Source organism: Lepidothrix coronata, unplaced genomic scaffold (genome assembly GCF_001604755.1).
Source record: "Lepidothrix coronata isolate B3197 unplaced genomic scaffold, Lepidothrix_coronata-1.0 Scaffold156, whole genome shotgun sequence".
Lineage (NCBI taxonomy): Eukaryota > Metazoa > Chordata > Aves > Passeriformes > Pipridae > Lepidothrix > Lepidothrix coronata.
Window position 1 is genome coordinate 1,404,254 of NW_016690336.1, and position 14,297 is coordinate 1,418,550.

The 14,297-nt window shown below is 50.7% G+C and overlaps 1 protein-coding gene across 13 annotated transcripts in view; it reads right to left on the reverse strand.

Moving 5' to 3' along the window:
- RNF24 (ring finger protein 24) overlaps nucleotides 1-14,297 on the reverse strand; it is a 30,096-nt gene that overhangs the window by 1,941 nt on the left and 13,858 nt on the right. For 8 of the 13 annotated variants that reach the window (XM_017829022.1, XM_017829019.1, XM_017829024.1 and 5 more), the window contains 4 exons: nucleotides 9,847-9,996; nucleotides 4,248-4,290; nucleotides 3,322-3,363; nucleotides 1,248-1,327 (listed from right to left, as the gene is read on the reverse strand). In XM_017829022.1, the coding sequence (XP_017684511.1) occupies nucleotides 1,248-1,327; nucleotides 3,322-3,363; nucleotides 4,248-4,290; nucleotides 9,847-9,989 (308 nt within the window). In that variant the 5' untranslated portion in view covers nucleotides 9,990-9,996. Of the gene's footprint in view, nucleotides 1-1,247; nucleotides 1,328-3,321; nucleotides 3,364-4,247; nucleotides 4,291-9,846; nucleotides 9,997-11,344; nucleotides 12,246-12,440; nucleotides 12,601-14,297 lie in introns of those variants that run through there. The other 5 variants (XM_017829014.1, XM_017829013.1, XM_017829016.1 and 2 more) reach the window with 2 other exon arrangements.

Genomic DNA, 14,297 nt, shown 5'->3' on the forward strand with positions numbered 1-14,297 from the left:
ATTTTGTGTAGATAGGTTTTACATATATATATATATATATATATATATAAAATTTATGTTTATAAAATATATAAAATATAAAAATTTATACATGTACAAAATGAAATAAAATATATACACTAAAGATGTCTATGATACATAAAAATATACATAGAAATTATACATAAGCTATGAATAATATACATAATCATATATATAATGTATATATAAAATAATGAAAATATAAAATATGTGAATAATTATATATACTATAATACTATTACGTTATATATTCTGTTATATAATTATATAATATATAACATATACATATAGAAATATACAAAACATACAATACATGGATAATAATATAAAATAAAAATAATATAAAAATAATATATAAAACACATGGTGTATAAGTAAATATAAAAATGAATTATATAAAAATTATTATAAATATATCTATATTATATACTATAAATATATATAGTATATATACTATGTGTATATATACTAGGTATATATGTGTGTACATATATATGCATATATATAGAATATATAGTATATATATTATATATACTCTCTATATAGTATATTATGTATGTATATATAATAGAATATTACATAGTACTGGATAACAAATACATATATATAATATATATACTAAATATAATAATATATAACACATATACTGTTATTATATAAAACACAACATTATTATGTAGTAATGTAAATTTTAGTGGGTTTGCTTTATATAAACCACACATATATAAAATATATATATTTACATTTTTCATGGAATTACAGACTGAGCTGGAAGGGATCCATGAGGATCACCAAGGCCAACTCCTGACCCAGCATGGGGCAACCTACGAGTTGAACCCCAGACTCCGGAGCGATGCCCAAATGGTCCCTGCAGATCCCTGGGGAGCTGTTACCGTGGTTCTGGGGATCTATTTTATAAACTTATATTAATTTTATAGATGTAAATACACCCACACAAGGGACATGAAGAGCTTGGAATATGTGAAGTGTGTGTATATGTCTATATATACATACATATATATCTAAAAATATATATATAAATGTGAAGCACTTTTGGCAGCTTTTGATTGTATCTTTGCTGCTCCACATGCTCTAATTCATTCAATAAGGGGCTGTGATTCCTGCCCCTGGAATGGGGGTGGAAAAAGCCCCCAGGGGAGGAGCAGCAGCACCAGGAGGCCTCAGGCCAGGAGCCCCCCAGCCCCAATCCCAGTGCCCACACTTACTTCCTGTGGAAGGCATGTTTGCAGGGACAGATGCCCAGCTCGTCCTTGGGCTTGAACTCCTCCAGGCACACGGCGCAGATCTGGAAGGGTTGGGATGCAGAGGGAAGGTCAGTGGTCAGGAAGCCACGTTTGCACGTAAAAATACACAGATGGCTCTGAACCAGCCAAAATCAGAGAATCATGGAATGGTTTGGGTTGGAAGGGACCTTAAAGATCATCCAGTCCCACCCCTTGCCATGGGCAGGGACACCTTCCACTAGCCCAGGTTGCTCCAAGCCCTGTCCAACCTGGCCTTGGACACTTCCAGGGATGAGACAGCCACAGCTTCTCTGGGCAACCTGTGCCAGGGCCTCCCCACCTGCATCAGAGGGGTGAAATCCTCCCTAAAACCTTCCCAAATTTTACTGGCCAGGCTCAGCCTGGGGTCTCCCTTTCCTGGCAGAAGGGACCCTGGAGCCTTCCCAGAGCAACAGCCACGAAGCTGGGATGTGTTTGATGTGCCAGGAGCTTTTAGGGTGCAGAGGGATGGACACTGCTGCTGTCCCCAGGCCTGAGCTGCATGCACAGGGATAACTCTAGGAACAGGAAAAGGCAAAGGGTGCATCTATCCCAGGGCTGGGAAAGCTGGTGGCTGTTTTCCCAGCAGGCAAAAGACTCAGCTGAAAACTCCTTCCCTGCTTAGTCGTGACTCATTTTGGATATTCCTGGAGATTTTGGGTATTCCCGGCTGGTTTTCCCAGCCCCCTCGGCCCGGGATCTGTGTCTGTCCACAACAAGGGCCAGGCGCAGCTGCCGGGACCATCCCCCAAGGAACACACACATCCTGAGCTTCCCCAGGGCCTGGGAGAGGCGGAATGATGGAAAAAGGGGAAAACCAAACCCAGAGATGGGGGGAAGGGCTGGCCCCCCCAGGGCTCCGGGTGGCCGCCCCGTCATGTTGGAAAATTCCCACCCCATGCTCTGCTTTCCAGAAACACTTACTGTAAAGGCCAGGATCCAAATGCCCAAAAAGGGATATTTTGGAGCAAAACCCTTCCAGCCTTTTGCAAACCCCAGGGAAGAGCCTGAGCTGCTCTATGTCCTTCCCCACAGACTCCTTGTCCTCCCCAAAAGCTGGGAGAGCTGCGGAGAGCTGGGAACAGACGTAGAGGAGGAGGGACGGAGCAGGACAGAGCGTTACTGCTGCTGTTCCCGACTCTGGCACGTTCCCAAATCCCTCCTACAACCCTGGGAAGTGCTTTGAAGTCCGTTTGCCGATAAAAAAAAAAGCACTGCAGGTCGATTGCAGGGAGGGGATCAGAAATAGGGGCCTCCAGCAGGGACTGCTCGGAACCCTGGGGCCCTTGGGATTTACCCCCTGGCTGCGGGGAGCGGAGGGTGAGGATAAAACGTGGGATGGGCTCTGCCCAGGGAATTAAAGTAAAATAAATAGTGGCTTATAAACAACTGGAGCTGGCACTGAGCAGATGAGTGGCCTCGTGCCCGGGATGTGGGTGGGCATTTCTGTTGTCTTTAGGGGAATAAATAAATCCAGCCCGTGTTTGACGTGGGATTCGAGCACATTCCTGCTCAACTTCAGCGGGAAAAAGGGACACTCAGCCCCAAAAGGCCTGGAAGATCATGGAGAACAACGGAGGTGTCTCAGACCTCACGGGGCAGGGAGGGAAAGGTGGATCTGCCTCTCCCAGGGGCTGGGGGAGGGTGTTTATCCCAGACTCCAGTTTTCCCTGCCCAGAGCTGCCCTGGATATCGTCACGCTCCGGAGGGGACGTCCCCGCCCAGGGACACTGTTTATCCAAGGCCCAGCTTTCCTTGGCCTCCCCTTATCCACAGCTCCTTATCACTGCCATAATAATAAGGCAATAAATAATAATAATGGTGCAGTGAAAGCTCGAGGGGAGCCAAGAGGAGGGAGGTGGTTTAATCCACGCCTTTGCAGAGGTGCTTTCCTCCTTTCCAAAGCACACCTGGCTGTGTGCCCTGCTCCCAAGGGAGTTAAATTTGAGGATTTTTCCCCTCCCCAGTGTGAGGAAGAGGAGGGTGAGGGAGCCTTTGCTGCCCAGGATGTGCTCACCTCGTGGAGGTTCAGCTCCTTCACCTTCTCCTTGAGTATAACCTGCAAGAAAAAGTGCTGGGGTCAGGACAGAGCTGCTGCTGCGAGCATTCCCAGGAAAAATCTCCATAAAGAGATGCAGTTGAGTGTCCCAGTAGAATTGGGAACCTTCCAGCAAACCTGGCACCGCCAGGGAGTGCGTGGGGCCTTCACCCCTGAGCAGAGACAGGAGGAAGGCAGTGCTGGCACAGACAAAACCACGAACACAAGGACCAAATCCAGGAGGTCTCTTCCCAAATTTAACCCTCCTGGGCTCCCATACTCTGCCAGAAGCCCCTGCATGGATATCTGCCACTTCATTCTCACTCCATCCAGGCTGAACACCTGGAGAGGGCCATAAATCCAGGACAACGGTTTGCTACCACCCTGACCCCACCCAGTTTCCTGCTTGAACAACGGATCAAAGACAGAAAAATCCCATCAATCCTGGAGAAAACAGGACGTGGAAGCAGCAACTTGACACCCACCTCTGGGCCCTGTTTATTTTAACTGGGTATCATGGGTGTCTGCAGGGTAGAGCTGGGATTGCCAAGGGGATGTGGAGCTGTTCCCTGGGAGAGCCCTGTGGGTTTGGAGCAGCCGGGTCCGACCCTGGGAGCAGATTCAGACCCCACAAAACGTGGTTTGGTGGCTGGGGATGTTCCCACTGCTTGGCAGAAAACCTGGAGACCTGCGGAGGAGTAGGTGAGGGATGGTCCTGGGGGGCCCAGCTGGTGGAGAACAATTAAATCACCAGGGACAGAGATTGTTACAACTGCTCTTCCAGGGCCAAAAACCTCCCAAGGAGAGGATCAGCACAAGGAAACCTGATGGAGTGGCTGCTCCAATGTGCATTTGGCACTGGGCATGAAGGGAAGGAGAGGGAAACTTCCTGAGGGTCATCTCACCTGTTTGTAGGCGTAAAGCTCTTTGTGTGCCTGGTGCCTGAGCCTGCAAGGAAACCAGGGAGAAACGTGAGGACAGGCAAAAAACCCAGGATTACTGCAACACCTCAAACGTTTCCCTTCCCTCCTTGCCAGATCTAATATATTAATTTTTAATTTTTCATTTCAGAACTGAGAATGGCCACATGAAACAACATGTTTAAGAAACATCCAATTTTCCCTGTTGCTGGGAAGGGAATGTCTCCATCCCAAAGCACACAACTGTTCCCCTGTTCCTCTTTTGAGGACATGCAGACATCACCCACACTGTTAAGACCAGTAAAAGCTGATGGGTAAATCACAAGCTGCCACAAATCTCCCTCAGTTTCCAACCACTTCTGCTGCCAGCAATTCCTAGATTGGATAGAGCACTGTTTTCCAAGTGATGGGGACTCAGACCTGAGGAGAGGAAAGCTCCATTCTTACTCCAGTAAGGATGGGGAAGGAGACCTCCCTGCCCCGAGGTTTCCCACCATCCTGCTGCTTGGGCAACATTGGGTTGCTCAAACTCAGCGTTATCCTCTCAATTCTACGATCAGTTGAACAACATCCACTCCTGGAGCAAATCAGGGGATGGAGATGAATGGGATGAACCTATTCCAAGGACACCTGCTGCAGTGGGAAGTCCAGCTGGTGGCAGCAGGAATTTGAAGCCACAAGCAAAGAGCTGGTTCCATCCCCTCCCTCTCCAGACTCCCCTTTCCAGAGCCAAAACCAAGAGCAGCCTGTTTTCCACAGCCCAGGGCAGCGCTCCACAGGCATCCACTGGCTGGAGAAGCCCATTATGATCCCAAAATAAATACATTTAAAATAAAAAAATAACTAATATTTCCTCTCATTACCAGACATGGCTCTTAGTGAAGTGCTCTGGAAGCTCAGGAGGGAAGACATCTAAGGTAAAGAGTTGGCCAAGGACTTTCCATAAGGAGTCAGCGTGTGGCTGCAGGGCTTGGAGAGCTGTAGGAGTATTTTCCCCAGCCCGTCCTGACTGTGAATTCAGAGGGAAACCCCCTTGCCTGGAATTTAATTTCTCCGAAAATATTATTCTGGGGGCTGTCTCAAACCCCTGGCTGAGCTCATGGGGGTTTTCCAATCCCGTCACACCACAGTGGGTGAGTTATAAAAATAGGATGGAAAAATATATCCTTGTGCTCAGATCTCCCCCTAAAATGCGGGCCTTAGAAGTTGAGGAATGGGTAAAAACACACCTTAATGCTGCAGAGAGAGATGGAGAAAGTTGGTTCCCGAGTCCCAAATTTTATGGGGAGCCATTCCTCCTGCTCCAACAGTGCTGCCTGGCAGGAACCTTCCTGCAGAACCACGGAAAACACTGCAGCAGGCAGGGAAGGGGAGGAGGAGGAGGAGGAGGAGGCTGGGGTCGCATCCCTCTGCCAGTGACCCCGAGCAGAAACATGAGCAGAAGATGCAGGAACAATAGAGAAAACAGGATGAAACCGGCCCAATCCGCAGGGATCCGGTGGCTGGGAAAGCAGTTATGAAACACAGATGGAGAGAGGCACGGCGTGCGGCTGCAGACCACATACAACGGGAAAACTCTCCCGGAATGGGAAGAAACACCCGCCTGACAGATCCTTGGCCACCAAGGATTTGGTGAGCCAAAGCCACTGGAGTATCTGGACCAGCAATGGGGAAGAAGGAGCCACCTGGCCCTGGATCTGTGCAGCTCCGTGCTGTCAGCACAGGCGCTACGATGCCAAGGGTTGGTGCTGAGCTAGACAGGGAGTTTTTCCCAAAAAAATCCCTCCCTGGAGGTTACGGAGAGCAGCACGAGCACATCTGGTGCCGGAGTGTGCGAGCTCTGTCCGCTCCTCCACACTTCCCTTTCAAAGCCAGGACCCAGAGCCAGATGGATCCTGGTCGGGCCTGGCGCAGCTGTCGTAAGGAGACCCCGGATCCTGGCAGGCCCAGGGCTCCATCCATCTCGTGTCAAGCGCTGTGACTCCGGAGGAATTTCTGGCAGATGTCTGCCCGAGATAAGGGACCACACAGCGCGTGTGTGCGCCGTCACCCAGCCCCCAATTTAATATCCACCTCTCCTGGGCTTTGGGATGTCTTCCCGCAGGAATGGGAGTGCCCTGCTCCTCTGGGGGACTGAATCACCTATAGCGAGGGAACGACTACAGGAATAAAATGCAGAGGGAACACTTTTTGCAGATTTACCTCCAAGATCTGCTTATTTCATGCTCCATAGTAGAAGGAATAAATAGAAAGGCAGGCACTGACTCTTTGCCCCATCACTGTTGCTGTTCCCAGCCCAGCTGGGCTCCTTGGACTCTTCATGGAATCACAGAATCATTTAAGTTGGAAAAGCCCTCCAAGCCCATCAAGTCCAACCATTTCCCCAGCACTGTGAAGGCCACCATTGACTCATGTCCCCAAGTGTCACATCCACAGGGCTTTTAAATCCTTCCAGGGATGGGGACTCCAACACTGCCCTGGGCAGCTGTGCCAGGGTCGAACAGTCCTTTTGGTGGAGAAATTATCCCCAATACCCAACCTGAACCTCCCTTGGCATGACTGGAGGCTGTTTTCTCTCCTCCTGTCCCTTGTTCCCTGGGAGCAGAGCTCGACCCCCCCCTTGCTCCCCCCTCCTGTCAGGGAGTTGCAGAGCCAGAAGGTCCCCCCTGAGCCTCCTTTTCTCCAGGCTGAGCCCCTCCAGCTCCCTCAGCAGCTCCTGGTGCTCCAGCCCCTTCCCCAGCTCCATTCCCTTCTCTGGTCACAAAACCAGCGTTGGATCCTGGCAGGTCTGAATGCAGACAGAAACAGCCCCACAAAAAATGGGCTTTTTAGGGGCTGCATTCCCTGCACCTCCTGGAGACTTTGAGCTGCCCTAAGCTGGGCTGGGATGAGCCCCATGTGATCCTGCAGAAAGCATGGAGAGAGGATGCTGCAGCCTTCACTCAGGGTGAGCGTGGCATTGCTCAGCTCAGCATCCTTCTGGACTGGGTTTTATGGGACCAAAGGCAACACGATTTTATCACTTTCATTAATTCAGCAGAGATCAGACACAACCAGCCACCTGCAAAACTTAATTTCCTTGTTCTTCCCTTTTTTATCTGTAATTTTTCCAAGCAGAGGCAGCAGCCAGGAGGGACCCCAGCTTTGGCCTGAGTGGTTTGCAGCAGCAGAAGAGCTCAAGATTCATCTGGACAGTGCACAGGTAACGATGATCTTTGCTGTGCTTTGTGCTGAAATCCCTGTAAGACTCTTTTTTGAGCCAATCCAATTAACTAAAAATGCCACTTTTCCTCCCTTCGGAGCTGGCAGCATGTTCTGTATTGACACAGCTGAGAAGCACAGCCCATGTTCTCTCCTCCCCTGGCACATCCTTTATTTAAGGCCTCAGCTCTGGATTTGGGGTGAATACACCAGAGACTGGCTTTTCCATGGATGCAGAGGAGAGCTGCACGGGATGCTCTGATTCAGAGCAGGCCATGAGAACCAGGGTGGTGTCACCAGCCTCACTTGGTATTTGCCAAATATTTGCAGATGTGGAGTCACGGGAAAGCAGGGAGAGGGAAGGTGTGGGCTGTGTTGACTCTGCACCTATGGGGGTGCTGTTATCTGCAAATAACCCCTATGGGTACAAGTGGAGCTCCTGAGGGGATCGTCCTGGCCCTCTGCCCGGGTTGGTCTCTCTGCCCTTGCAGGTGGGTGGTCCTCATCCTGCTCTCCACCTACAGGGCTCCCCAAACCCCACCAAAGCTCCTTTTATACCCTCCACAAGCTGTGATTACACAGCAGCTTCCGTGGAGGCGGATGCTCCTGGGACACTGGCACAGCTAAAACCCAAGGCACGGCAAAACCCTCCAAAACAGGGGCTGCAGGATCCTGTTTTGGTTCTGTTTTGCCAATAGAAGAGCTGAGGGAGGAGGTCTGAAGAGCCATTTGTAGAGTCTCTATAGAGTTTCAGGCTATAAAGGGATCACTGGATGATCTAATCCAGCCTCCCATCTATCATAAGTCGCTAAATAGCACCTCGGGAACAGGAGCCAAAATGTCTCGTCCAGAAAGGTCCTCGGTCTTGATTTAAAGACGTGAAGAGACACAGGACTTGCCACTTCCTTGCTGGCTCCTTTCACCGGTTACTCACCCTCTCTCTTACAACACGCCTCCAACTTCTATATTTAAAGATTTTCTGGCTTGACCTCCCAGACATTACTCCTTGTTATTCCTTCTTTGGGGCAGAACACACCCTGGTGCCCAGGAAAATACTCTCAAAGCCCAAAACACCACTTCATTTTCCAAGCGAGCCGTATGGATTCGAGCTCCACCTGAGCCTTCTGAACACCTTTGGTCTGTTTTTTTACTTTGCATCCCCTCCCACCGGTGTCCCAGTTAAAATGCAAACACTGGATGCAAATCCCAGCACAGACATTGTTAACATTGAGCACCACGATGTTAATGTGAACAACCACCTCGTCTACCAGGAGGGACAGATGTGCTGCACCTTAAAACACCTTTTTCTTGTGCATAACTGGGGGGAAAAAATTAAGATATGATGCCCATGCAGCCCAAATCACCCCTAGGTAAACCTGGCTCTGGGCTCATCTGCATGTTTTATGAGGTTTTGCTTCAGAGCTGAAAATGGGTGGAAATTATCAAGTATTTAGAAGGTGACATGGAAATCTCTCTTCCCAGGTCTACGAAAGCAGGACAAAATATTTTTAGCACCTTCTGGACAGAAAACCTGGTGGGAATGGCTGCTGTGAGCAGGGCTCCATGGTGCAAGGAGAGACTGGGAATCTGTCTTATGGGGACAGAGGGACAGGATGCAATGGATGTATGACAAGCAGGGAGCTGGGGCCAGCTGAAAAGCCAGAGGGAGGGGAAAGGGCATGGAAAAGTTGGAGAGGAGAGCTCTGGGCACACAGGATTTTGGCTGCCACTGCTGGCAGTGATGCCCTCTGCTCCCAGCCACAGGGAGTGGTGTAGCCAGCCCCCCATCCCGGGTTCTCAGCACACCTCGCCCCCATCACCACCTCAATCCCCAGGCACTGCACTTTTCCCCACTTGGCTTTTGTTTTCCCTCCGGCAGGAAGAGTTTTCTCCTCTCAATTAGCAGCCCAACAACCTCCCCAACGGCCCATAAAATAATTAAAATAAGCCCCAAACTGGAACAACCTTTGGCCCTCCCGTCCCGCTCCCCATCGCTCAGATTAACACATCAACTCTGCATCATTAATCTCCAAACTGCGCTGTTGAAGGAGCAATTTGTGTCCAATAACCAACGGAGCAGGTATTAAACATTCCTTAAGCACATGGGGCACGAGTTACTCATTACAGAGGCAAACGTGTTGAAACATTAAGCAGAAAGCAGGGACCGTAAAACGCCCCTTCCCAGGCTTTTTGATTCCATGCCTGCTTGAGCACACGTGTCTCTCCTGGTTTTTTTAAGTGGATGATGTGACTGCCTTGTGGGGCGTCAGGTTCACGGGAAGACAAGATGACGCCACCTTCTTCTTGGGATGGAGAGGGATCAGTGGCAGGCTCAGAACCAGGGAAGCTCTTGGGGAACACTCCTCTTACAACCTTCCCTTACCTGATCAAGTAGCAACAGAAGAGCAAACTGAGGATGAAGACGAAGATGGCCGTGCCGAAAACCACGATGTATATGTTGAGAGGAAGGTTCTGGAACCCGATGTTCGGCATCCTGAAACTGTAATGCTGGAAGTCCGAGCTCATGGGTAGGCTGTGGAGACAGGAAGAAAACACATGGACGTGAGGCTCTTTCAGGATGCACTCTGGAGACCAGCAGTCCCTCCAAAGGGAGGCGGAGGGGGAAGAAGGTGACTTCTCACTCGTCCCTCTCTGAGGTGAAGCCATCCTTGCCCAAAACTGAGCCCCCAGCTTGGTAAACCTGAAAACAAAGCGGGCTGGATCAGCGAGGGCTGGGATTTTCCCTCTCCCGCTGTGAGCTTCTCCTCCAGCTATTTTCCTTACACACGTCACCCTTCCAGTTAAACGCTGCATCAGATGGATGGCTGGGAATTGCATCCAAGCAACCCTAGTGTCCCTCAAACCCCTCAGTAACGGGGTAAAAATACTGAAAGCAGCCAGAAAGCCTTGGAGCAAGGCAGTTTTTCCTTCCTTTCCCCTCCAGCAGTTTCCAAGACCGATTCCTCATCCCTTACAATCCCCCCTCCAAAAGCATTGAGGGTCTGGCATGCAGTGCATCGCCAGCAGAAGGGAGAGGGCACGGACATTCCCAGGCCATACAGCAGCACCGCCGAGCGAAATCACAGGGAGACCATGGAGTCTGTAAAAGAGGCTTTGTTTGTTTTCCCGTGTGAGATCCGGGTTTGGTGGTTTAAGAGCATTTTTGCAGGCTTCAGCTTTAACTCCCCAGCACAACCCCCCAGGAAAACCCCGAGGCACCGGCGGCCAAGAGGAAGGCGCGGCGATTTTGGCTGTCACGTACCAAGTCTGGGACGCGTGACCAGAACCTCCCTCCCCTCGGAGAGCCCCGGTTAAACCCCGAGCAGCTGCCTGGGATAACGACTGCGGTGTATCATCTCCCCCCCCCCCAGGATTTTAATTGCACTTATTTATTATTCCTTATCTTTCCATCGTTCTCTCCGAGCCCAACCGTCGCTGGCCAGGCACAGAGTTCCCCCGCCCCCAGCTCAGAAAAGGAAGTTACAAAATACACCTTGTTTTCCCTTCTGCCCACGGGAGAGGGCTGGACGCGGCGTGCGATGAAGTTTGGCAACAAGCAAGGAAAGTACCTGCAGCCTGAACGCTGTTTGCCAAATAAAATCACCGAGGGATGACAAAAGCCTCCCCTGGAGCGGGGAGTTTTCGACGGCAGCAATTGCACAGCTCCTTGTTTTGCACGGGGTGAGAAGACAATGGGGAAAAGGCAGGATCTCAACCCAAATGTGCCAGGGAGCGACGCTCCAAAATCAGTGTGTCCTCTGAGTGTCCCTTCAAGCAGCATCCTCACTCCTGAATCTCTTTTTCCCCTTGAGGTCTCTTTTTTGCCGAACCCTTTGGGCTTTCCTCTGTCTTCCCATCATAATCTCCAGGTCTAGACTCACCTTTCATCCCGGCTGCCCCACAGGCTCTATCCCCTCACAGCAGGCAGCATTCCCACAGGCACCGAACACCCGCCCGGGAGCCTCCTTGCTCCGGCTGCTTTCAGTTTCCTCAGCTCGCTGGAAGTTTCGAGGCAACTTCTGGTAGAGCCTGGATTTGATTAAAGCCTCCAGAGACCAACACGCATGTTCAGAACCTCTCCCGGCCAACGTGGAAACGCCGCAAGAGCTCGGGGAGCCGGCACATCCCCCCGCCAGCACCGGTGGGGATGGGATTTTATAGCCCAGCAACCACCCGGCAGCTCCCGCTCCTCCACCGACGCTTGTTCCGCTCTGCTGAGCTGGTTTGCTTTGCAAATAAATTAAAAAAAAAAGCCCAAACCAGCCCCCAAAACCTTTGTTCCCGGCTCCGGCGGAGTTAATGCGCAGCTCGGCGTCGCAGAGCGGGGTTGGGTTTGGTTCTCAGCCCCGCTCTGTTTCCTGGGTCAAAGGGGTCTTTGGACGGTTCAGGGACTCCCCTCGGTCACGCTCAGAGCACGAGGATGTGTCTGCAGGACGAGGCTCTGGCTGCCCCACCTCGCCCTGGGGCTCGTGCTGATAATCACCGGCGTCGGGCAAGGTTGGCCGCCTCCAGCCCCTCAACCACCCCGGAGAAACGTCCTCCATCTGGGAAAGTTCCGGATGGTTTTTTTGCAAGGAAGGAGAAACCACTCTTGGAAAAGAGGCAGCAAAACCAACCGGCGCAGGACTATAATTTTTCTCTCCTTTACAACTCCTTTAACTTCTGATGCTCTTCTGATCAGAGCCAGGGTTTTGGCTCAGCAATTCCACCAGGAGATTCCATGGCAGAGGCGGTGGGCAAGGAGGATCCAGGCTGCATTTAGGGCAGCAAATCCCAGGAAGCCTGAAAAATTCTGGACGGTTGCGTGCACCTGAGCTGTGCCGCTCTTGTACCAGTCCCCAAAACCATCACAGCAAATAAACAGTTGGCAGAAACAGAGCTCCGACCCACTCCCAGCATCCTACTCTCTCCTTCCAATGGAACCACTTCCCAAATATTTTGTCTCAAAAGGACATCACCGATGCAGCCATGACCTACCTGCCGGCCATGCCGTGGGGGCTCAGCCTCCCAGGACAACCCTTCAGTCCCCCACGGTGCAAGTCCAGCGAGTCCCACACCAGATTCATCCAACACCCACATGGAATAACCTTCTCCACATCGGAGCTGCCCTGGTCCTCCCTCCCTCCTGCTGCAACAGCTGAGAAATGTTACAGCAAAAAACACAGAGGTTAAAGGGGGAAAATCAGTTATCCTGCCCAGGATCCAGGAAACTGTTAACTTTAAAAGACTCCAGTGAAATCTGATGATTCCAAGCAGCCAAGCTTTGGGGTTGGGTTTTTTTAAGGCAAATGTGGGGGGGAGGAACTGTATTTTAATCTGCTTCAGATTTGCGAGAGAGCAGCCAAAAGAAATAAAAAAGGAGGCATAAAGAAGGATGAGAAGTTTCTGGTGCAGAACAAAAGCCTCCCTGTTGCTCTCTCCGTGGCCAAGGAATCTCAGAGCGGGGAGATGATGCTTGTGGGGCACCCACGGCCCCCAGGAGGTCCCTGCATCCCCCACAATGGGGGGCACAAGCTGCATATAGGAAAGGGGCACTGGAAGAGGTTTCCCAGAGAAGCTGTGGCTGTCCCATCCCTGGAAGTGTTCAAGGCCAGGTTGGATGGGACTTGGAGCAACCTGGGATAGTGGAAGGTGTCCCTGTCCATGGCAGGCGGTTGGAACAAGATGGTCTTTACGATCCCTTCCAACCCAAACCATTCCATGATTCTGTCACTCTGTAGCATATAGAGCATAACAAGGAACAAGTGTGCTGGGATGCAGAGAGCCAGAGGGGGCAGTGCCACAAGGCAGAACAACCCAAACTCCACGTCTCCTTCCTTCCACCCTCCAATGTCTCAGCCACGAGGGGCCAAGCACGTCCGAGTTTCTCCAGCGAGGACAAAACCGGACTTTAATTAAAAGCCAGGTTGTGGTTAATGGGCTATCGAGCAGTCAGGAAGGGAGTGTCACAGGTCAGCCTGAGCTCACTCTTTGATTACACCTTGGGCTGTTAAAGGCAAACCTCCAGAAGCCATGTCGCCAAATTAATCCCCATTAGAGCCAGAGCAGGCACTTAATGCGCGGGGCCAACCTCTCACCCAGAGCGTCCCTGGGAGATGGCAGAGGGATTAATGAGGGAGGCAATTATCTTCTCACAGGTAGACACGCTGAGGCAGGGAGGAGGGGAGTGAGGCAGAATCCCTGAGCAGGGTGGGTGACACCAGGGATGCCGCTGTAGGTGACGCCATGAGCATCACCCATGGGCTGAAAGCCGCAAATTTTTGCTTTCCTGCTGCTTTGCCACATGGATTTGAACTGCGTGCTCCTTCTCGGGGTTTTACTTATTAAAAGGAGCTGCTTACCCTCTTTTTAAAAATTTTATGATTATTTATTTATAACATCAGTGCACAAAGGGGCCAGGCAAGTGCTGTGCATCATCATGCCTAAATACAGCCCATGCACAGGGTGGAGGGGTGGCTTCTGCCTCTGCTGTTGTGAACAAAACCCCATTTTTAGAAGGATTTAAGTTATGTTTTCAAGAAAAACAACTTTCTCTGCAGGGATTCAAAGCAAACTCAGACTGGATCTCCTCAGCCATTAACTGGGGAAACTGGATGAAGCTGTTGGTCTGAGCAGCATCCCATCGGCCAGGCTGGCAAGGCCAACCCATCTCCAGGAAACTCTGAGCTTTAAAAATATAGCAGAGCCAGACGCAGGCAGGTCTGAAATCCCGAATCTCAGGGAAGAGCCAATGCTAAGCCATGGCCAAACTCCAAGTTGAAACATTTTATCGATGGGAAAGATTTCAAGCGGGCGTGAACGGCGTCTCGAGTTTCAAAGGCGTTTCGCAACGTG